The sequence below is a fragment of the Moschus berezovskii genome, chromosome 4, assembly GCF_049115385.1.
Source record: "Moschus berezovskii isolate FMDL1 chromosome 4, NW_MosBer_1.0, whole genome shotgun sequence".
In the NCBI taxonomy this organism is placed as follows: Eukaryota; Metazoa; Chordata; class Mammalia; order Artiodactyla; family Moschidae; genus Moschus; species Moschus berezovskii.
The window spans coordinates 109587557-109611244 of NC_142463.1; the positions used below are offsets into that span (position 1 = coordinate 109587557).

Genomic DNA, 23688 nt, shown 5'->3' on the forward strand with positions numbered 1-23688 from the left:
TGGCTTTGAATGAAGAGGCGGAGACGCGACCCCATTGGTGAAAAGTTATCCAGGGGCGTGGCCTGTGAGTCTCTGCACCCCACCCCGCTTCTCGCAAGCCCCACCCCAACCTCCTCTGCACTTTGTACCTTTCTCGCCGCGACTGCGAAGCGGACCGGGACGGGCCGGGCCAGACCACACCAGACCTAGGGGGCGATGCGGCTGCAGCCCCTGCTGCAGACTGTCCTCTGGGCCGTACTCCTCAGCTCCCCTCTGCGAGGGGGCTGTGGCCTCCGCCTTGCGGTCTACTGGAACTCCAGTAACCCCAGGTAGCCGAGCCGAAACCGGCGGGCAGCGAGCCGGGCCTGCACGCTCCCGGGCTGGGCGCGCGCCCGACACTCGCTCTGTGCGCGGCGCCGCCTGGACCCGGCCGCGCGCCGGGGATCCTTTGTTTGAGCCGGTGGGGGAGGAGGGAGGGGCGAGGCGCGCCTGGGGTCCCCTATGCCCGCCCGCACGCGTTGGAGGCGATCGGAGGACCCCAGCCGCGAAGGCAATCGGCGGGGTCTCAGAGCCAGGAGCTGGGGGAACCTCAGCCTGCACTCCGAGCCCCGCCCCCCTCGCTTCTGTCTTGGGGATCCCCAGCCTTCCTCGGGCCGAAGCTGGGGCGAGCGGACTTGCGGGGCGCCGGAGGAGGGTGGTTACTCTTGTGAAAGAGGGTTACTCTCCTGCTCGCTTGGCCTCTTTGGCGCTCGCTCTTTCTCCTGAGCTCATCCTAGGACGCTTTCATCTCAGTCATTATTAGCCCTTCTATTTCTGTGCAGTCTCGGCCCTGCCCTTCTAGAGTTGAATCACCTTTAGGCAAGTCATCTGACCTCCCTAACCTCAGTTATCTCATCTGTAAAATGGGGTAATAATGTCTAGTACCCTGGGAAGTCAGGTAGACTGAGGTCATGTGTGTCCAAGAGGTAAAGCCTGTACAGATATAAACTACTATTTTCTGTCTCCTGATCTGCCTGCCTTGGAACCTGTATGTTTTTTTCCTGTTTCCATGCTCCTCCCCAATTCTCCTTGCCTCTCTCTGCTTTCTCCATGTTTTCCTTTCTGATTTTCTACTTAAAACAATCTGTGACTCTGTTCGTTTGTTCACTCACTAACATTTATGAAGCGTGTACCGTGTGCCCGGACTTGTGCTAGGGCACTGGGGGTTAGAAATAAGACCTAGGCTCTGCCCTCTGGGATCCCGAAGGACCCCTGGGTGAGCAGGCTTCAGAACAGGTCATTACAATACCAATGCTGTATGGTGAGAGCTGTTGTTGTCTTCCACCTCTGAATTCCTCTCTGTGTTCCAGACCAGTGCCTCTGAATGACTTGGAAGACTGGTTAAAAATTCAGGTTCCTACCCCCTAACCCTGAGGTTTCTGACTCATTCATTCCATTCCCAAATATTTATTAAGCATTTTCCTTGTGCATGACACTTTTCCAGGCACTAGGGATGCCGCAGAACTGAACAAAGGCCCAGCTTGTGTTCCAGCTGGTCTGAGCTGAGCCCAGGAATCTGCAGGAATCTGCATTCCTAATCACAACTCCAGATGCAGGTGGTCTTGAGACCACCCATCGAGAGAGAGTTGGGGGCCTTTCATAAGTCAAGTTGGGCTCTGTGTATGATGAGCATGGGGGTGGGAGTAGTTCATGCTTTACTTGATGCGGAAGGGGTTGACGTGTCCTAGGTCTTCCCACCCATACTGGCTCCCCTGACGTCTCCCAAGAGGTGGAAGGGAGTCCTGAGGAGGCCAAAGATTGGGAGATATGTGGAGGGGGCTCCAAGTCTGGCACTTTGTTGTCCTGGCAAAGAAAGGAGGGGGAGGGGAGGTTCCCACCATCCACTCTTTCTTTCTTGCTTGCTATGGTGTTCTTTCGGCAGCGAATTGGCATCTGAAAAAGGCAGCCTTCCTCTGTGAATCAGTTAAGGAGGGTACTGTTCCCAGTCTCCACCTCTAGTCTGTGACTGCACTGTGGGCCCAGGTCTGTGCCCCTTGCTTCTGTGCCCCAGCTTCTTCACAGCAGCCATCCTCCTAACATTTGTCAAGCACAGGTGCTGCACCAAGGCCTGTGTTGGGCATTAGAGCTAGAGAGGGGTGGCAGCTCCCACCCAAAAGCTAGGCTGTGGGAGTGCCTTCTCACATTTGAGCCGTGTGGTTATAGGCCCTGCAGTCCCTTAACCTCTCTGAAACTGTGCATCCGTTACCTCATCCATTTCTTGCACTCTCTTTGTCTCTCAAGAGTTGTCAGTCTGGGGAACTCAAAGACCTTCCCAAGCTGCTCCCGCTCCAGTGGGTGGGGGACTGGCTGGCAGGGACCTTTGGGAAGGGGTATCTCTGACCCTCGTGCCCCCAGTGTGTTGGGCCAAGGAACCCTTCTGCCCTCATCTACCTTATGCCTGCAGGCTGCTTCAAGGAGACGCCGTGGTGGAGCTGGGCTTCAAGGATTACCTAGACATCATCTGCCCACACTATGAGAGTCCAGGGCCCCCTGAGGGCCCCGAGACATTCGCATTATATGTAGTGGACTGGGCGGGCTACAAGGCCTGCCGTGCTGAGGGGCCGGGTGCCTTTAAGCGCTGGGAGTGCTCCCACCCCTTCGCTCCCTTTGGCCCTGTCCGATTTCCAGAGAAGATTCAGCGCTTCACACCCTTCTCCCTTGGCATGGAGTTCTTGCCTGGAGAGACCTACTACTACATCTGTGAGTGAGGATGGGCACCCTGGCCTCCTGGGGAAGGCAAGGAGGGGTGTGGGCTACCTGCCATTGCCAGCAGTCAAGGCAGAGAGACTGAGGGGCGGGGAGAGGAGAGGAAGGAAGGCCAGGCCTGGAGGGGGGGTCAGGCAAGGGTTCAGGACATGGTAGGGGGACATCTAGAGTGAGCTGATAAAGAGACGGGGCACGGAAGAGAAGCCGGGCAAGGGGACATAAGGAGGGACACAGGTGGGCACCTAGATGTAGCCCCAAAATAAGGAAAAGCTTTCCAGGGAATTGGAGAGAGGAGAAGCTGGGAGGGTTTTAAAGTGACTCTGAAGCATGCAAACTAGCCCATGCTAACTTCTTCCTCCCAATTTCCCACCACCCAGCAGTGCCAACTCCGGGGAGTCCTGGCCAATGCTTGAGGCTCCAGGTGTCTATCTGCTGCAAGGAGGACAGTGAGTGGGTTGGGGCAGGGGAGCAACCCTTCTGGCTAGAGTGGGACCCTCGGGAATGGGGGGAGCAGTGGGAAGAATCTGGGAGCATTAGACTCTGGGGGGCCTCTTCTTCCCCCTTTAGCCTGTGGGAGCCTCCGCTGCACAGTGGGAATGGCATCTCCAGGGGCAAGGCCCTCCAAGGCCTTCTCTGAACTGGTGGCCTCTAATGGCACCTGGGAGGAGACCTGCAAGTTGGGGCTTAGAGATAGTAGATTCTGGGAGGGACTGGCTGGTTCGGGAGACCCTGAAGAGAGGACTGGGAGTGAGCAACTAACGGGGGGAGCAAGAAGGAGGCTGCGGAAGCAGGAGGGCCCATCGGTGCCACCCCCTCCCTCTCACAGAGCCTGAGTCAGCGCATCCTGTTGGGAGCCATGGAGAGAGTGGCACGTCAGGGTGGCAAGGAGGGGCCACTCCCAGTCCCCTCTGTCTCTTGCTGCTGCTGCTGTTTCCAATTCTGCGACTCCTGAGAGTTCTCTGAGCCAAGCGGACCCTTCCTGCCACCCCCAGGAACCAGAGGCTTCCCAAGACTCCTTGGCGAGGGGCCCCTGCCCCCTACCTGAGCTGGGAGTGCCAAGCCAGACAGACAAGATGGAAGAGTGATGGGGGAGGTCTGAGGTGACCCTTCCAGGTACTGCCCTCCTCATCACAGGCTGAAGAGGAGCCACAGGGGAGCAGCAGACAGCCCTGGGCACCTTGGAGTGGAGGCGAGACAAACATAAGGTCTCCATCAGCGGCTTTGATGTTCGAATCCCTGCCCTCAGGAAGGATGGGACTTGATGGGATGGCATCCTGGAGCCTGCTGGGGGCCAAGGAGAAGACCTGGGGACAGGCGGATTGCTGGACCAGGTCAGGCAAGAAGCCCAGGCCTGCCATCTGTCCCCAGTGCCCTGTGGGCCTCTTCCCTGGGGCAGCACCTCGCCTCCCGAGAGGATCACTCACTTGTCTTCTGTGAAGACGGACTTACCATGAGGTTGAATTTCATGCCAGTTTGTATTTTTGTAAGTGTCTGGACTTCAATAAACCAAATACCCATCTTTTTGTTGCTTTTTCCAACCTACTGCCCTCTGCTCTCTAGCTCCTTGCCTGACACTGGGCCCCCGGCGGGGAGGGGAGGGGTGCAGGGTAGGGGGTGGCACAGCAGCGGAGCTCCCTGAAGTCTCTGCTCTCAGCGTGGCTTGGCCTGACCTCCATGCCAGCTGTGCCCAAGCCATCCATGCCAGGCCTCAGTGGGCACCCCTCTGGGCAGTGTGGGGTGGGTGCCAGCAGCAGCTGTGGAGCTTGGCACCCTCTACCCCCTCTCTAGCTGGTTTCCTGGGCTGGGGAGGGGACAGGTGCTCCTGATAGCCCACACACACACACTCGGGGCACTGCTCAAGCTGTGGCAGCACCAAGCAGGATGTTGGGGCAAAGGCAAGGGGTAGTAGAAAGAGAGCATCTGGGTTTCAGAATGCCTGGGTCCCTGAGGGCTGGGTGTCCCCCTACTCCGTAAGGGCAGCCTGGGCGGTGCCTGGCCTAGAACTGAGAAGGTGGGGTCAGATCAAAGCCTCCTTCCCCAGCGGCCTCTTTGTTCTTCGCTTTTATAAGGAGGAGGGGGTGGGGCCGAGGAGGGAGGGCCCCCTTTGCTCTCAGCCCCCTCTGTCTCTATCACCTCTGGCAGGCAAAGCTATGACGCTCCCCCCAAGACTAACCAGTGACCAGTGACTTGGGGGGAGCCAAAGAAGGGGTGCCCCTTCCCCTGGTGCTATGCTCTACCCGCCCCGGTGCCCCACAGCTTCCCCTGGCACGGTGCCGGCCCGCCTGGCACCCAGCCAACGATCGATAGGTGGATGTTGTGCTGATTAGCTCGGCGGGGCTGCGGCGGCAAGAGGCGGCGTGTGAACATGCGCGTGGGGGCGCGGCGGGCGGAGGGTTCTGGAGGTCCAGAGGCTGATGACCAGGCCGAAATGCCGGAGGTTTTCGAACCCCGCCCCACCCCTTTGCACACCTGGCTCACACCCCGTCCCTTGGGGATGTTTCCATCGCTCTGGCTGAGGCCTGGGGCGGAGGACTGCAACGAGGACGAAGCCTACACGAGTTGGCCCGCCCCCGATTCAAGGCCACTTTCATAAAATGCCATATCTGTAGGTGCATGTGCTTGCGTATTCGTGTCAGGGCCCTCACCCCAAAACACGATTCTTATTGGGGGCGAGGGGCCAGAGTGAAGAGGGTGAAGTCTGAGCTGAAGCCTGAGCTATGGGCTCGGTCTTCGGTCCTGTGTTCAAGTTCAGTCTCTGCTGCCAATCAGAAGGGTGTCTATCTGTCGCCGTGGAAACCGACTGTACTGCTACCTCCGCCCCTCTCCAGTGAAGCCAGAGGCGGCGCAGGCCGGGGATGACTGGTTAGACCAGCACTAAGGACTGCGGGCTTCTTATCCTGCTCCCAGCGGCCGCAGACACCCTCCCTTCGCGGACCAAGCCCGGCGCGCTCGCTCCCGAGCCCGCAGCCGGCGCGCGGATCTCGCCTCTGATAACGCATGTGCGAAAGAGACGCGGGGCCAAACCGGCTTTCCCCACACTCAAGACACACGCCCTCTCTCTCAGGCAGACGCGCACCCTTGACACAGACACAGGCAGGCCCTCGCCGGCTCCGAGCTCCCTGCAGGTGTGAGGGTGGACTCCTGGGCCGCCACGCACTTGCGCTGGGGAGGGAGCGGAGGCGGGGGAGACGCAGGCCCGCCGGCCGCAGGCCTCTAGCCAGCCCCTCCCTACACTCACTTTCCGCCCAGCCTGGGCCTTGTGTGGACAACTGATTCAGTTGCGGGGCGCGTCTCCAAGGAAAGCGAGGGCCAAGTCCGCTCATGGGGCCTGGACAGGACGAAGACTCTGGGAGGTCTTCCGGGACTGGGCCCTACCCATGAGAAGTCCTCGAGGCGTGTTCCGGGCGTGGTTCCAGGAGGCTCGGCAGACCTGCAGGTTTTGAGGCGTCACCGATCTCCCCTAAACTCAGCGGCGCTAGATGGCCGAGGGTGGGGCCCTCAATTTGCTGGGCTTGCCCTAGTCTCACCAGAATGATGCAAAACCCCCTCATCTTCGCATCAAGCTATGTCGCTGTTCCGAGAACCTGAGAGCCCCAGTCTCCACCTCGATCCTGCTCCCCACTTTCTGGGGTTACAAGTCTTTCACTAGAGGCTAACCCCTAAAGTTTTGGTCTTTTTTATGTAACCCCACCGTTGTTTCTTCTTCCTTTTCAGTAATTCCTTCCTTTCCTTACTCATTCATTCGGCAAGTTGTGAGCTCCCAGCGCGTTCTTCTTTCAGTCGGCCACACCAGCTGGGGTCGTCGGGGGATCCCCAGCGGTGACGCAGTTGGAGAGGGGCACGCTGACTTCCAAATAACCAATAGAATCATTGGGCCTGGGGCATGAGGTCATCAGCGGTGATGCCCATTGGTTCAGGCCTGGACGTGGAGGGGTCCCCATAGCAACCGACGGTGCGTCCGAGCGTAACCTGGAGAGTGGTCTTTGCTTGTGCTTCATTGGCAGCTTGGGTGGTGCTTGGGTTGGGGGCGGGGAGGCGAGAGCGGAGCCCTGTTTCCCAGGTCCTGCAGTCGTAGCCCAACCAAGTTCTTATTTTTCTTGAGGTCCTTTTACTCATTCAGACGAGGAATTTAGGAGGGGAATATTGACAAAAGCGTGGGGGTCCTGGGTACTGAGCTTACGCCACCCGGAATGTTAATTCTGAGATCCTCGCGTTCATCTGCAAATCGTCTGCATCTCATTTGCATTCTCTTCATTTAAGGTCAAATTGGGCAGACATCTCCACATCCCTAGCTCTGTCGCTTGTCTGTATCCCAAATCTGTCCCTCACTGGCTCTCTAATCTGCTTCTCAGTGGTCCAGTTCCTTTCCCCACCTCTCCTCCCAGCCTCCAGCCTCTCCAGGGAGGGAGAGGGCACAGCCTAGCTACAGGAGAAAGGATAAGAAGTCTGCCTCTCCCTCTGGATGTTTGGTGACAGATGGGGAGGGCTGGTCTGTACTGCCTGGAGACTACATTGGCAAAGCAAATGGTTGGGGGAGGTGCCCTGGGCTGAGTTGAGGGTCTCCAGGGCCAAATCACCCACGTGCCCGGCAGGGTGCTGGAACTAGGGATGCCTGCTTCCAGCTGAGGGGCAGGCCTGCCCACCTGTCTGGTGCCAGGGCAGCTTCCTTCCTCCAATTAAGCACTAATGAGGTGTCATTAACCCTTACCTTGCCTACCAGCCCTCAGGTGGTACTCAAATTCATGGTCTCACACTGAGCAAAGGGGGGAGGAAAAGGAGGGCCTTTGAGGAAGCTAAGAGGCAGTAAGGTCAGGGGAGCTAGAGACAAGAAGGCGGGACCAGAGGCCTGAGTAGCATGTACTAGTTATGCTGTGTGCTTCTGAGGGATTCTCGGCATGGGTGTCTCACTATCAGAATCCATTTATTCTTCCGTTCATCAATTCAACAATTATTTATTAAGCACCTCACCTGTGCCTATTAACTAAATACTAGGCTTCATGCTAGATGCTGAGGATATACACTTGCCTCAGTCAGGATCCCTTCCCTTAAGGAATCTTCAGATTACTTGAGGAGAAAAACTGGCCAACAAATAATTACAGTGCCAAGTGCAAATGCAGTTATGGAGCTGTGAAGAATGTGCTATGGGAACACAGGGAAAATGAACTGTCAGAGAAGGCTTGGGTTTTGAAGGACAAAGCCTATGGCATGGAGGGGAAGTGTAGAGCTGATCATGCTTTTGATTCAGCGAAGAGGTCCATGTTTAGCTGTGTTTTCAGGACCGCTGGTATCTGCTCTCCTCAGAGCTGCATGTTTTGCATCCATGTGTATGTGTGTGAGTGTGTATGTGTGTCTGGATTTTTCTGTGTCTGGAATCCCTTCTCCCGAACACACATTGTGGTTTTATTACAGATCAATGTTTGCCGTGAAGCTCTGGCGCAGATTAGCCTGAACCTGCCCAGCCCAGGGGAGGGGAAGTGGAGAACCAGTGTTGGCTCTCTGGGAAGAGGTGGGCAGGCACCACCTTCACACCTGGGGGCCCAGACCCTTGACACCCCAAGTAGCGGCAGGCTAGCCAAGGGAGACAAGGGCTGGGTCCCCAGGCTATGGTAAGCTGTGCCCAGGCCACAGTCCCTTCTGCCCCAGCTCCCCACCAAGGAGATATGGGGGTTATAGCCACCACTCCCCACCAACACCTCAGGCCCCCTCCCCCAGCCTGTTCTTCTGTCTGTGGAGGAGCAGGCCAGCTCAGACCTGTCTGCTGGCTCTCTCCCACTGGGAGCGGATCCTTTCCAGGGGACACGAGAGGGCTGGGGAATGCTAGGGCCTACTAGGAGGCCCTAGGTACTCCACCCTGGCCCTCTGCAGCTCCCTCCAGCCTGGATTCTCCCCACCCACTATGGGGTGCCACTTCTCTGGGTTTTGCCCAGACATAGCCATCTTTGCCAGGGAAGTGCTCAACCAGTAGGCAGAGGGCAGAGGCTAGAGCTGTGGCAGTGGGGACTGGCCTGGGGATGGCTGGGGTGAGGAGACTGCAATGCTCCTCTGAGACTATCCCAGTTCCGTCTGTCCCCTTGCACCACTTACTGGAAAGTTCAATTTTGGTGGCAGGAAAGAGAAGAGACTGTGGATTGAAGGAGAGATTTAGGGGCTAAAGAGAGGCTCTGGGGTCTGAGGAGAAGGTCAAGGACCTCTCTTTTCACACTCTCAAGGATGTGAATGTCTCTTTGGCTGTAACTTCTACTCCCCCTCATTCTATCTGAGCTTTTCCTATCCCATCGCTATTCCCCAAGCCCAAGGTCACCTCTCCTACTATGACGGCTATTAGAGAAGTTTGGAAATGGCTGGGAAGAAAGATGAAAAAGAGAGTCTGGAGCTAGTCTAGGTTGGCAGACCTCAGGATAATAACAATGATGAGGCCTCCATCAATCAAGCACCTTGTGGGTCCTAAATTCTCTGCCCAGTGTTTCCCAGACACGGATCTTTATCCTCATAACAAGCAGCTCTTCGAGGAAGGGTGTTATTATCCCCAGTTTACAGATAAGGAAACAATCTCAGAGAACTAAGGTGACCAGCACAGCCCATGAATGGTGGAAATGGAATTTGAACCCAATCCCATCCTGTTTAACTGCCAAGCCCAACTGCCTCCCTCTCAGCTTTTCTACAAAGAAGCACATTCAGAGGACGCACTCAAACCTCCAGTGTAACACCCCTGAGATGCCTCTCCACTTCAGGGTTCTTAGCTTGCTGGATCAGTTGAGGGTTCAGGGCATGACTGGAATCAGAGGTTGTGATGCTCTGACCCCACCCATCAAGCCCTGAATCCTAATTTCCTGTGTCCTGTGCACCGAGTTCACTAGTCAGTCATGTGTGTTGTTCCCTGTCAACTCACAGGCATTAGAGAACCATGGAGCCATGCTGACACACACATCACACTTGGAAGTCAGACGACACATACATCACCCTCCTTGTTGGCACCCAGGGTCCCATGTTAGGACCATGCCAACAGGCTGCCTGCACCAGGACACACACATGGGCCCTAGGCAAGGTGTGGAACCTGTGAATATTTCATGTCTGGAGCTGGCGGCTGCCTCTCCTGCCCACACGCGGGCCCCATCCTCCCTCTTACAGGCTCCTTGTTTGTTTGTTTAATGAATTATTTATCCACGGCCCCCCTTCCCTCCTGGACTCCCCCTCCCCCAGGCCCTAGCTTCCATGATTTATTGAACATAGCTCGCCTCTGTGGTTGCCACCCGATGTCCCAGGAGCCGCCTTGGGCCACACAGCCTGAGTACTCCCTCTGCCCCTGACCTGTTCAGCTCCCTGCTTCCTCGGACCCAGGGGGACGGGGTAGGGCAGGGTGAGGCACCACATTCAGAGAACTCCCAGGGGCCTGAGCTCAGTGCCCCTGGAGAGAACATGGCAGCCAGCAGTGTACTGGCAAGCTGAGGGGCAGAGGGAAATGTAGGCAGAGCCTGCAGAAGAGGAGAAAGAGGCCCAAGGCCCTAGAGAAAGAGGATCAGCCCCATGGAGAGAACCTCAGCTTTCACAGAGGCCCTCACCCAACAGAGAGGTAGCAGTCATGGCCCAGGCCTTAGAGCATTTCAAACTGTATATTGTAACCCATTAGGGGTAATACAATCAAGGAATCAATTTTCTGGGACTGAACGAGCTTCGTATTTTTGTTTTTTTAAGAGTAGAACAGAAGAAAAATATCAGAGTGCAGCCTCTGTAATAAGGGTAAGTATTGTTTCATGAAACTTGTTATTTCAATTATATGTGAATGTGTGTGTGTGTCTGCTGTATGGCAAATGCAAAATATACATCTTATTGTGGGTCATAGGAAAGATTTGAGTCACAGTTATAAACAGAGGTCCTACGCCCCATTGATGGAGGCCTGGGTCCTTCAATGACCCAGATGTCACATAAAGAGGCATAGGCTTCAGATCAGATCCAAGCTTGTGGACAGTGGCCCAGATCTTATACACAGAGACTCCATCCCTAGAGAAGCCCAGACCCCATGAATAGAGGCCTATCAACAGGCCTAAGAATTACAGCTGGAAGCTCACATCCTATATTCAGAACTGCCACATATGTGTGTGCTGTTTGTGCTTGGCACAAAGGAGCCCCCCAAGGAGTAGTAGAGACGATCAGTCCAAGCTCTCTCACTAAGATGGGGAGACACGTGGGGCCACTTCCCACTGAAAGGAGCGGCACCTTTGTTTTTGCACAAAGGTACCACTTGCCAAGAGATGCACCCTAAGGACTGGGTCTGCAGAGAGGGTGGTTTTGCTAATTCACACAAAAGCCCAAATCGGCCAGCAGCTGATTTAGAGGCCTAGATAGACAGAGCACCAGATCCCATGGTCAGAGGCCTAGGCTCTATAGAGAGTGTCTCAGAACCTAAAAACCAGAGGTTTAGACCCCATGGAGAGAGCTGCTTAAATCCAGAAGAGAGGGCTCCAAATTCTAGAGAAGAGAGTTCAGTTATTACTGGGGGGCTGGGAGGGAGTGTGCTAGATTCTAAAGAGGAGTATCTGAGTCCTACAGAAAAGAGCCCAAATCCTTAAGTGGGACCCAGATTCTATAAACAGGGCTTCTAAAATGGAATTTAAAGTCCTAGGCCAAACCAGCAAGCTCCCACTCCCTATGAATACGGGCAGCCTCTCTGCCAACTGTGGGACCTACAGGGAGATGCTTCTTCTGCAGAATAGGAATGTGGGTAGGCGGGGAGGAGGCTGGGATGCGTGGCACCTGGAGTAGGCAGGTCAGCATCATTTGGGTGAAACAAATCTCCCTCAGGCTGAGGTGTCTGAGGGGACGGAGAGCTGTTTGCAATGTCCCCCATTCCCACCCCAAGGGGCCTAATTTATTTTCTGGCTCCTGAGAAGGGAGAGGAGATCTCCTGGGGTGGAGAAGAACCCAGGGAGGACACAGCCTGCTCTCTCCTGACAGCAGCTAGGCACAGGGCTTTTTCTGGATGGTACCGCCCCTCCCCCAAACCCAGCATCTGAGGCCAAATTGTGGTCAGCACCCCTGTCCTGCCAACAATAAGAGATAAAGGGTGCTTGTATGTCCTCTCTCCTGCAGTAAGAAGAAAAGCACATCATTCCTGTCACCCTGGGCTCAGGGGGTTGGACTGGGTTCTGAGAGTCTGGTCTGAGACCTGGTCTTCCTGATCACTCTTAATCTGAGCCTCCCCAACAAAAGGAGATGAGGGGTGGACAATCCCTAGGTCTGGATTTGAGACCCTTTCCCTCAATCTCTGGGGTTTCCCAGGTGGCTCAGATGGTAAAGAATCTGCCTGCAATGTGGGAGACCAGGGTTTGATCCCTGGGTCAGGAAGATTCCCTGGAGAGGGATGGCCACCCACTCTGGTATTCTTGTCTGGAGAATCCCTTGGACAGAGGAGCCTGGTGGGGGGTTGCAGAGAGTCGGACACAACTGAGTGACTAACACTTTCTAGATTCTAGAATTTTCTTTCCCTGAATTTCTAATTCATAGGACAAGACAGAAGAGGAGAGTGCAGAACTGTGTGTATGTCAGAGGGTGTGCATGGGCTTGTGTGTGTCTAGGTGTGTGTGCTTGGACGTCTCTGTGTTCTGAATCTCTGTGTTTCTACAGATCTCTGGGTACCTAGTGGTACCTCTACCTGTATGTCTCTGAGGGGTTGTCTGTGTGTCTGTATGCCTGTGTCAGACGCCTGGGTTTCTGTGTTCTCTGCTTCTGGGTGTCTGAGCCTCTTCTGAATGTGTGGCTGTAATGTCTGTGCTTGGGAGTCACTGTGAGGGCAATGACTGTGGTGGGGACTGGAGTACAAGGTGCTCTGGCTGTGCGCACTCTCCTCAGCATCTGTGACAGTAGGAGTGAGACTGCCTAGGGACACCACTGGCTGTGCTGGGAGGGGTCTCTGGTTGAGAGTGAGTGAAGAATCCTTTGTCAGTGTCCCAGGAAAGCCGGTTTGGCTCTAGCTGACTCTCCTCAGTCCCTCCTCTGCCTTGGGCCCTGGACTGCTGAAGGCCCTCCCAGCACCCAGCCTTGACACTCTCCGGCCGAGCTCCTCTACACTACCTCCAAGAAAAACCAGCCTCCTGCTCAGCTGGGGGGTTCAGGGCAACAGAGATAAGGTCCTTGGTGGCAGCTAAGGGCTTCTCAACCACCCTCTAGACCCTTTCTGGCTCCTCACGCATAAGGGAAGAGGGATGTGACGGGAGCAGAGGACCTGACTGGTCAGAAAGGAGGGAGGTCTAGTTTTACTTATTAAAGGATCCTGCACCCCAAGCTTCTTCTCAAGTCTCCCATCCCAGAAATGAACAGTGACAAGAGATTGAGATCCCTGTCTTGGCCTCCCTAGTCTTCTCCAGACTGGGGAGCAGAAGATCGGCGGTAGCAAGTTAAACCTACGAGGGAGAGGCGACGAGCGCTCCGGTTGTTCCCGAGGGGGCAGCACGGTTCTCACCTCCCACGCGCCGCGCGCGCTCCGGGCCCGAGCGGGGCGGGGCCTGACGGGAGCGCGCCAGGGGCGGGGCCTTGGGGGCGCGCCCGGGAGGGCGGAGGGAAGGGCTGGGGGCGTGGCCTAAGGCTCGGGGGCCGGCGGCGGCGGCAGCAGGGAGCTGGGAAGCGAGAAGCCGGGAGCGCGGGGCTCAGTCGGGGGGCGGCGGCGGCGGCGGCTCCGGGGATGGCGGCGGCTCCGCTGCTGCTGCTGCTGCTGCTCGTGCCCGTGCCGCTGCTGCCGCTGCTGGCCCAGGGACCCGGGGGGGCGCTGGGAAACCGGCATGCAGTGTACTGGAACAGCTCCAACCAGCAGTGAGTCGGGGGCCCAGGGAGCCCATGCGTCCCGCGTCAGTGAGAGGGGGAGGCCTGGGAAGTCCTGGGGGAACCTGGGGTGGCAGTCCTGGGAAACCACAGTTGGGGGCTAGAAGGCGAGGGAGAGGGGGACACACTCTGTGGGCGTCTATGAAACTCAGCGGGTGTCTGAAAGAGGCTGTTAAGGTAGAGTAACCAGGGCTTGGGCCGAGCGGAGGAGGCTGCTTGGGAACACCCCACCCCACCTTGGCTTCTCTCCACACCCGCCTCTGGAATAGCTTACCCCTCAGTCGACAGTCCCCCCATCTTCATCCCCTTCGGCCGGCCTGGGGTTTGGGAGCACCAGCATGCTGGGGATAGGCCGCCGCACTTGGGGAGCCCAGGGATGACCTGTTTTCAGTGGCGAGCGTTTCTAGGGGTCCTGGGCATGACTCCTGCTTTAACAAGTGGGGTCCAAAGCTGAGGCAAGGAGTCCGGGAGAGCACCTCCTCAGAAGGAAGGTGAATGGATTACCCTGGTTGTATGGATAAGCAGGGCCGGGATGAGCTGGGGCTGGGTCGCCAAGTTGGGGGCTCTGGAGGTGCTGCTTGGATAGGATAGGAACGTGGGGTACCGGCGAAAGAGAGGAAGGCAAGGAGATGTCGGTGTGTCACACACGCACACACACACCCGGGCTGGGGACAGCGTGTGGCTCCAAGTGTGAGCGGGCGTGCGCGGCTGTCAGTGTGCGTGTGTGTCTGAGTGTGTGATTTGTGTGTCTGCGTCGGCGATCGTCTGGGGGTGGGAGCGGGCGACGGGTCGAGGAGGGGGCTGCGGTCGCTGTCCGCGTGGCCGGCCGCGTCTGGGCTAGGGTGGCTGTCGGCGCCGCCGCGGTCTGGGCGGGTGTCAGGGCGGCCGTGTGGTTTCCCGGGGTGTGTGGAGTGGCGGCTGGGTGCCGGCTGCGGGGCCAGTTTCTCATTCTGCTCAGTCCTTGCTGCCCTTGTCTTCTCCTCCCCGCCGAGCCGCCGTGTGTATCACCCCTGCCGCCTCCGTGTGTGTCTGTGTGTTGGGGGGATCCCTGGGGACACGGGGGTCACTGTCACACCTGCCCAGGCGGCGGCGGCGGCACTGTCTCTGGTTCCCCATCCCAGGGGGCGACTCGGGAGCAAATGGCGAGGCCCCTCGAGAGGGGACCAGGAGGGCCCGGCGGCCGCGACCCCCAACCTCCCGGGGGAGGGGCTGCCGCTCGCGGCTCCTGCTCTTTGTTGTTTGGGGCTCTGCGCCTCCCCCTCTCTCCCTCCTCGCGCCCGGAGTGTCAGACTGGGGGTGGGGATGAGGCAACGACGCACCCCCCCCCCCGCTTCCCATGGAAACCTCGGGGGTGGGGATACGGCCCCTCCCCCCCCAGCGGGACTCGGAGAACTCCGGGGGCCGCTAGGGGCTGACTCCCCTTCTCTATCTAGCTCGTTCCCTCCCCCAGACTCACACGTCCGCCCCCCGCCCCTCTAGAGTCTGGCAGGGAGTGGAGAGCACGCAGGTGAGGGGCTCCAGGTTCGCCACCACGGTCAGGGCACCCTCACGTTCTTAGGATACGCCGGAACTAGGGGATGCGGGAATGGCAGGGGGTAGAGGTGAAGGGGGGATGTTGTTGATCAGGTTCCCCTCCCCCGCATACACCTGGGCGCAGGTGAAAGCCCTGGGAGGGGGTGGGGGAGCCCAGGTTCCGAGATCCTCCTTTCTGTCTTCCCTGCTCCTCCGCAGGTCTGGACCGGTAGAGATGGGAGGGGGCGCGTACCGGGCCAGGAGGCCGCCGCCGCCCCCGCCTCGCTTCCTCCGCCTTTGTTGCCGCTGCGCCCGGGCTCCCCGGCTCCCTCACTGCGGCAGCCGCGGCCCCATAAATCGTGAGAGCGACGTGCTCCGGAGCCGGGAGTGGAGAGGGCCAGGGAGCTGGGGGCGGGGCCGGGCCGAGCCACAGGCTCCCGCGTCCCCTCCCCCCGGTCACGTGAGCTGGGCTCCTGGCTCCCACCCCCATCACGTGCCAAGGGTCTCTGCCCCCTGGGGTCACGTGAAGAGGGTCTTGCGACCCCGCCTCCTGGGGGTCACGTGGGAGGGTACTGGTGGGACACGTGCGGTGGCCTCTTTGACAGACCTGGGGGCAGTACCCAGCACAGCGACCGTGATCTTGCCCCTATCCCGCACTCAGCCCCTCCGTTTGGTCCTCTGGAATAGAGGAGACCTGTTCCCAGTCTGGCCCAGAAACCGAGCATGGAGGAACCTTACTGGAAAAGAGCATAAGAGTGTGAGGTCGAGGGGTCCCATGAGCGCGGAATTGAATGGCGAGGGGCGGGACCGGCCAGTGGCCAAATGGAAGCGCCCAGGTCTGTGCTTCATTTCTTTGCCGAACTGCACAAGGGTGCTGGCATTCGCCCCTATCTCAAGAAGCGTCAGAATATATTTCTCTGGCTGTCTCCCTACCTGTCTATCTCTTAAATGTTTCTGTTGCTGATCTCTCTTTCATTCATACATTCATTCAACAAATATTTATTGAGGCTCCACTACGTCCCTGTTGGTCTTTCTCTCTTTCCTTCCGGTCACCGAGTCTCTGCCCTGAACCGGCTCCCTGTCTCTGATATTCTCCTTTGCGTCCCTGCCTCCGTCTTTGCTGTCTGCGGGCCTCTCTGGAGCGGCCTCTATGGCTCTCCCTTTCTCCGAGCCTCTCTCCCGTCTCACTCTAACGTCTCTTTCTCGGTTTCTGGATTCCTTTCTCACTGTCTCACTCCCTTCGCCTCTCGGTGAATCCACGCTCTGTTCATCCCCGCTCTCGGTGTGCGAGGTCTCCCTCTCACTCCATTTCTGTGTGTCTCGCTTTCGGCGGGTCTCTCGCGCTTCTCCGCCGCTGCAGATCAATAAACCTTCGCCGCCGCCGCCGCCGCCGCCGCTGCCGCCGCCGCTGTCGCAGGGAGGAGGGGCGGGGATGTGGGGCGCGCTGATTTTTCTCCCACCCGACGCCGGCGGGAGAAGCCCGGGGCCGAATCCCGAGCTGGCGAGACCCAGTCCGGTGGGGCGCGGAGGCCCAGGGCGCCGAAGGGGTGCGGGGGTGTCAGCGTGCACGCGCCGCCCCGCGAGCGTTCTCGCCAATCACCCATCCCAGCCCGGGCGCGCGGACCCCACGCCGCGCACACGTGGTCCGGCCTCGCCTACTGGGGTGAGTGGCGCGCAGCCTCGGCGGCGCGCGCTAAAGGGAAGGAGAACAGGGGTCCGGTGTCTTTTTCCCTCCTCCACTTCCGTAGCTCTGCATCTTGGCGTTTAGAGGTGGGGGGCAGGGATTTAACAAGTTCAGGATCTCTTGGGATCCTTTCCTTACTCCCTGGTCTTGTTAGACACCCTGTTTACCAGCCCCTAATTGCCCCGGGGGGAGAGGTTTGCTCCTTCCCGGTTCCCCCGCCGCCCACCCCACGAGGCTCGAGCAGACAGGGCGCTGAAGGAGTGAAAGAGAGGGGTCGAAACGTGCACTCGGGGCGGCTAAAGCCGGGAAAGAGGAAATAACGGGGCGAGGGGGCACCCCCTCCAGGTGGGGTGTGTTGACCCTCGCCTTTCTGCGAGAGAAGTGGGAGGCTAGTAGGAGGTCAAGTGAGGAAGAGGAGAGAGTTGTTTGAAGGGGCAGGCACGACCGAGTCCCCAGAGCCCAGCCTGCCCTCCTCTCCCGCGGGGGCGGGGTGTGGCGGGGTGTGGCTCTAGGTTAGGGAGGTGCGGCCCTGAAGGAGGGGTCAGCTGCGAAGCTAAGCCGGGGCCTAGCGGCACCTCCCTCTTTACTGCCAAAACTGGGAGGATGACAGATTCAATTAAAGCGCCCAAGCCAAGCAGACACCTCAGGTCTCCCAGGAGTTGTGGCTGGGTTTCCCTGGCAGGCAGCCTTTTGCCCCTGTCCACCAGCTACCGACTGGGCACAGTCATTCCCCAAGCAGTTCTTTCTCCCACATGCCCAGCAGGGAGGGTAGGGACATTTCAGGGGTTTTTCACGCCACTCAGCCCAGGGACAGGTAAGAGGTGGCTTCTCTTTAGTTGTGGTCGTCCAGCAGCCTTTCTATAAGGCTGGTCCCCTGTCTGCTGAGGAAACTGAGATGCCTGTAGGAATAGCTCTGGCTTTGGCTCCCTCCATCCTGGAGCAGGATGTGTTGCAGGAAAACTGCGCAGTGCCCTAGAGGCTCTGCTTCAGGGCTGGAAACCCGGGTGAGGCTCAAGGACAGAGGCCTCGAGTGGCCGTGCAGCTGCTCCAGGTCTGGCACTGGTGGCCCCCTCCTCAAAGTCTGTGGGCGAGGAACAGTAGACTTTGAGCTTGTGGATAGAGAGGTAAACCTGGGGTGGCAGCTGGGAGCTAGGCCTGGTCTAACCCGTTTTCCTGCTCCCAGTGCCCCAGGCCGAGACTCCTGCCCACCTGGGTGCCAGGGCCAGGGAGGAGCCAGAGTGACCCATCACTCCCATGGGAACCGAGTGGGGCTGGTGGCATTCTTGATGACTCAAGGAGGCTGAGCCCATTCTTACTGGGGTGCTCAAACACCAGCTCTTACCTGTCTTTCTTACTGCTAGGCTTGAAAGGGAGTGTTTGGGGAGGGGGTGGCACAGGCAAGGCCAAGGATGTAGGGTGAGGTGGGGAGGGACCCTCAAGGCCCCACCCCATCCAAAGGCCTCCAAGCTCGATTCCCTAATGGATCTAATTACTGTTTGTGGAACTGGGAGGTGCCTGGTGACAAGGGGAGCGAGTCTCTCCCCTCAGGGAGTTCCCAGGAACCAGAGACCCCAGTGCTTTGACATTTTGCCAAGTACCCCATGCCTTCCTGTGTCCACTATACGCCCCTCTCACTGCTAAGATGTGTGCATTCCTACGTGAAGAAAATAGGGAGAACTCCTACCTACTTCTCTGAGTTTCTTTCTCCATTCAGATGTTTCTCCCATCCCCACACCACCATGGAGAGAGCGTTAAGACCAACACTTTGATGATAACTAGCAAGGCAGGTGGGGATTACAAGGGACCCAGCATCTGCTTCTCTGCCCATAGAAGGATCAGGGAAGTAAGAGGCACAGCCATCTTGTCTGGGCATTATGCCCACTACTCTGTTCAGCATCATTAAGGGGGAGTTAGTGTCCAGGTTGAGGAGAGAGGTGGGTATAGAGATACCAGTTTTGGCATGACACACATGGAGCCTTGGTGTTGAGTCCCTTACCTCCCTAATCTGTTGTGTCACACTGGTATATATGTTAGTCGCTCAGTCATGTCGGACTTTTTGCAACCTATAGACTGTAGCCTACCAGACTCCTCTGTCCATGGAATCCTCCAGGCAAGAATACTGGACTGGGTAGCCATTCCCTTCTCCAGGGGATCTTCCCAACCCAGGGATCAAACCTGGCTCTCCTGCACTGTAAGCAGATTTTTTTTACCATCTGAGCCACCAGGGAAGTCCTGGTGCGTCGCATTATCGGAGACCTAATTGTCCATACCCTCAGGGTGGAGGCCAGTGAGACTCAAGGTACATAGGCCAGTCATACTGTTGAGAGAGCATGTGCCAGTGTGTGTGTCTGTATAGGAAGGGCAGGGAAAGAGCTGAAGATTGCTGGGGTCAACCAATCCTGGCATGCCAGTCCAGCACACATATCACCTAGTTTTTCTATGTGTACGCTGCCTGTGAGTGGGCGGTGGACATATTTGTGTGTGTGCCACACAACTTGTGCATGTATATGCATGAAGCCTGCATACATATGTCTGTGAGGGCAGGTCTCGTTGGACTCGCCTTGGGGGTGGACTGGCAGCATCAGGAAAGCATGCTGGGAGAGGCGATGGAGGGTGCGCATCCCTCCAAGGGATCCCTCCTACTTTCACACTTCCATTCCTTCTATCCCTCCTCCCCACTAGTGAATTATGGGGGATGGACGGAGGAAAGCCGGGCCTGGGTCTGGGAGTCGCAGGGACCTGCGCCGTTTCTGTGGTAACCAAAGCATACGTTCCCTTCTTCCCTCCACCCTTCTCCCCCGCCTCTTTTCCTTTGGAGGCCGGCCGGGCTTCCCTGCGTCTTTACTACCCTCTGGTGGCTACCAGGAGAAGGGCAGAACCAGGAGTGGGCCTGGAAAGAGAGTGCGGGGATTGGAGGCACTAGGGCCCAGGGGATAGAGAAAGGGACTGAGAGGAGAGGAAGCTCAGAAGGAAAGCCTGGAGACTCTAAGGACCCTAGGGAAGGTCTGCGGAGAGGTGAAGTGGAAAGCGGGTTGGCTTTGGGTTTCTTCTCTCTGACCCGCTTCCTTCCCCCACAGCCTGCGGCGAGAGGGCTACACGGTGCAGGTGAACGTGAACGATTATCTGGATATTTACTGCCCGCACTACAACAGCTCAGGGGTGGGCCCCGGGGCGGGGCCAGGGCCCGGAGGCGGGGCGGAGCAGTACGTGCTGTATATGGTGAGCCGGGACGGCTACCGCACCTGCAACGCCAGCCAAGGCTCCAAGCGCTGGGAGTGCAACCGGCCGCACGCCCCCCACAGCCCCATCAAGTTCTCGGAGAAGTTCCAGCGCTACAGCGCCTTCTCTCTGGGCTACGAGTTCCACGCCGGCCACGAGTACTACTACATCTGTAAGTGACGGCCTGGAGGCGGGCCGGGGCGGGGCCTGAGGGTGCCAGGGGGTGGAGTCCCGAGGGGCCGGGGCCGGGGCCGGGCCGACGCTGCAGGCACTAGTTCTCTGTCGCTCGCAGTGATACCCCGGGATGAGGCGTGGGAGCTGGGGCCCTCAGGGTTCCAGCGCAGGGTCGTGAGGCTAAGAGGTTTAGTGGCATTCCCAAAAGTCACAGAGTCACTGTTTCTGTGAGGGACATTTCGGAGGCGGGACCTCAGGGTTCCCTGTTGATTGAGGGATAGGACCCCGGGAGCTTCTAGTGCTAACAGCAGAGCCACCACGACCAATACCCCAAGGGTGGAGGAGGTGCTGAAGGACACTGCGCAAGAGGGGCAGTTTGGAGGGAGTGAGGAGAGTTTCTGAGCGAGGAGGGCGCGGGGTAGAACATCTGGAGAAAAAGCGACTCAGGCCCAGTCTCCTCCCCAGCCACGCCCACCCACAACCTGCACTGGAAGTGTCTGAGGATGAAGGTGTTCGTCTGCTGCGCCTCCAGTGAGTATAACCGGCTCGCAGCCGCGACCCCATCCTTGGCTCCCCTGCTTTGGGGCTCCCCTGGCTTCCTGGGGGTGGAGGTGGAGGGCACAGGCGAGGGGGACTCGCTCCCCAGCTGTAGCAGGGGGAGGGGATCCTGGCCCTGACTCTCCCCTCCTCTCTCCCCGCCCGCACCCCACCCCGCAGCATCGCACTCCGGGGAGAAGCCGGTCCCCACTCTCCCCCAGTTCACCATGGGCCCCAATGTGAAGATCAACGTGCTGGGTGAGTCTGCGCAGCGCCCTCTGGTGGCCACTGCTGGAACCGCAGCCCCCTCCCCGGTGTCTGCTCCTCTTGCATGTCTTTCCCCTGGGGGCACCGATCCTTACCACCCCCGTGGTGGTCACGTCCCCCACTCCACTGCTGCTACCGCTGCCGCGTGTTCCCACCCCAGCGCACAGCCCGGCTCTCACCAGTCTGTCTCTTCATCTATCCACAGAAGACTTTGAGGGAGAGAACCCCCAGGTGCCCAAGCTTGAGAAGAGCATCAGCGGTACCAGCCCCAAGCGGGAACATCTGCCCCTGGCGGTGGGCATCGCCTTCTTCCTGATGACACTCTTGGCCTCCTAGCTCTGCCCCCTCCCTTGGAGGGGAGAGATGGGGCGGGGCTGGGACAGAGCAGGGAGCCTTTGGCCTCTCCAGGGAAGCCTAGCCTTGGGGCCTAGACCCCTCCTCCGATGGCTGGAAGCGGGGTCTGCACCATACATCTGTGCTCACCCCTTCTGTCCCCTCTCCACCAAGTAAGGCACTGTAGTGGACCAGGCACAGGGACAGCCATGGGTCCCAAGTGGCCTTGTGGTTCTGGTAATGTTTGGTACCAAACCCGGGAGCTATAAAGGGCAGTGCTCAGGACTCCCTGCCCCCTGGTACCTTTCTGTGACCCCTGGTGCCCTCCCCCTTTGTCCCCCCCCAGAGACAAATGTGCCCCAGAGAGAGCAAATCGAAGTGTGGGAGACACCCCTAGTCACTCTCTTCCAGGGCCAGAATACAGGGAGGGGACTAGATGGGTGAGGGGGTGGCACCGCCTGCGGCCCCTCCCCTGTTTACAGCAATAAGCACGTCCTCCTCCCACTCCCACCCCCAGGATTGTGGTTTGGATTGAATCCAAGTTTACAAGCAGACACCGCTGCGGGGGGCCACCGACAGTGGACAGGGTGACAAGGGGTGGGCATTGGGGTGCCAGGCAGGCATGTACAGACTCTATATCTCTATATAATGTACAGACGGACAGAGTCCCTCCCCCTCCGTAACCCCCTGACCTTCCTTGACTTCCCCCTCCAGCTTCAGACCCCTTCCCCACCAGGCTAGGCCCCCCACCCGGGGGACCCCCTGGCCCCTCTTTTGTCTTCTGTGAAGACAGGACCTATGCAACGCACAGACACTTTTGGAGACCGTGAGACAACAACGCCCCCTCCCCGCCAGCCCTGAGCCAGGACCCAGCTCCCAGGACCTTGCCCTGCCCATCCTCTGTGGTCCCCACCCATCCTCCTGGGCCTTTTTCAAGTGCTTTGGCTGTGACTTTCATACTCTGCTCTTAGTCTAAAAAAAAATAAACTGGAGACAAAAATAACTGAGTGTGTGTGATTTCCAGGGGCCATCACTCTTCTGTGCACTGGTTAAATAAACCCCACAGGTCACAAGGCCTGTGAGGAGGAGACAGGACTCTAGGGCCAAAGGGTCAACTGAACATCTTGTTCTGTAGCTCATCTCCCCTAAGGAGACACCTCTGTGTGGAGGAGCAATAAGGCTTCTGAGCAGGGCCTGGATGACTTTGGGCAACACACTCAACCTCTCTGAGCCGCAAGTATCTCATCAGAAAATCTAGGTTATAACACAGCTCTCACAGGACTGGTGTAAAGATCACATGGCAGAGAGAATATAAGGCTCAATGATGATGGTTTTCTCATTTCCTTCCCATTCTATTCTGTAACCAGAAGTTCTTGACTGGGGTCTGTGGATTTCAGGGGGTTGTGAAACTAGATAGGAAAAAGTTATATCTTTACTTTCACTCACCTGTAACTGAAATTTACCATTCTCCTATGTATGGGCAATGAGCCACAGTAGTTTTAAGAGTGCCTGTGACTTTGTAACCAACAGAAACCACAGATGTGTTCAGAATGTGTTATAGTTTTTGAAGATATCGCAAAATATCATTTACTCTCATCACTACTTTGAAATAACCGTAGTTGTTAGATCTTGTTTTTAATGTGTTAATAAAGAAACATATATATTACTATACCAAAAAATGTAGATGTTTTGATAACTGTGTTTCAATATAATTGGTTTCCTTTATAATTCTTTGCAATTTTTTTTTTCCGTTTAAAATGTTATGGCTGGACTTCCCTGGTGGTCCAGTGGTTAAGAATCCACCTGCCAATGCAGGGGATATGGGTTCTATCTATGGTCCGGGAAGATACCTTAATGTGCCGTGGGGCAACTGAGCCCATGTGACACAACTATTGAGCCCGCACTCTATAGAGTCCATGCTCTGCAAACGAAGCCTCTGCAGTAAAAAGCCCACGCACAACTAGAGAGTAGCCCCCTCTGACTGCAACTAGAGAAAGCCCGCACGCGGCAATGAAGTCCCAGCGCAACCAAAAATAAAGAAATAAACAACAAAAACAAACAGAAAACATTACGGCCAAAAGGCTAAGAGTTTGCTGGTGCAGGGACCACACATAACTACAGCCTCCTGCGTCCATCAGGAGAGTGAGGGGACAGAAAGTGAAAGATGGGACAGGGCCTTCCTGGCAGTCCAGGGAAAGCATTCCATTGCGTAAGAATCTGCATTCCAATGCAGGAGGCGTGAGTTCAATCCCTGTTCAGGGAAATAGGATCCCACGTGCTGTATGGTGTGGCCAAATAATAATAATAATAAAGATGGGACCACGGTGGAAGCAGTCAAAGGTCATAGCCCCTCCCAAGCCAGGTGAGGTCAGGGTTGTTCAGGTGGGCATTTTAGGAGGGCAGTGAGGGGTTGCTGATAGGGGCTA

At 57.5% G+C, this 23688-nt stretch overlaps 1 protein-coding gene across 7 annotated transcripts; it reads left to right on the forward strand.

Annotated features, from left to right (window-relative positions):
- The first annotated feature begins 98 nt into the window (after positions 1-98).
- Positions 99-22789, forward strand: LOC129540960 (ephrin-A3). 7 transcript variants are annotated; one of them, XM_088835845.1, is made up of 5 exons: positions 100-308; positions 19810-20123; positions 20591-20656; positions 20843-20920; positions 21135-22788. In XM_088835845.1, exons 1-5 carry the CDS (start codon positions 196-198, stop codon positions 21263-21265), a joined length of 702 nt encoding a protein of 233 aa, XP_088691971.1. In that variant the 5' UTR covers positions 100-195; the 3' UTR covers positions 21266-22788. The 7 variants fall into 7 exon arrangements, with proteins under 7 accessions (XP_088691969.1, XP_088691970.1, XP_088691971.1 ...); XM_055402541.2 differs by lacking the exon at positions 100-308 and adding an exon at positions 13317-13527 and having other exon boundaries at positions 21135-22787; XM_088835843.1 differs by lacking the exons at positions 19810-20123; positions 20591-20656; positions 20843-20920; positions 21135-22788 and adding exons at positions 2423-2718; positions 3102-3145; positions 3551-4254 and having other exon boundaries at positions 99-308.
- The last annotated feature ends 899 nt before the right edge of the window (positions 22790-23688 follow it).

Coding starts and splice junctions, on each gene's coding strand:
- LOC129540960 (XM_055402541.2), top strand. CDS start 13,400: ATGGCGGCGGCTCCGCTGCTGCTGCTGCTGCTGCTCGTGCCCGTGCCG. Junction 20,124..20,590: donor CCACGAGTACTACTACATCT/GTAAGTGACGGC, acceptor TCTCCTCCCCAG/CCACGCCCACCCACAACCTG. Junction 20,657..20,842: donor GTTCGTCTGCTGCGCCTCCA/GTGAGTATAACC, acceptor CCCACCCCGCAG/CATCGCACTCCGGGGAGAAG.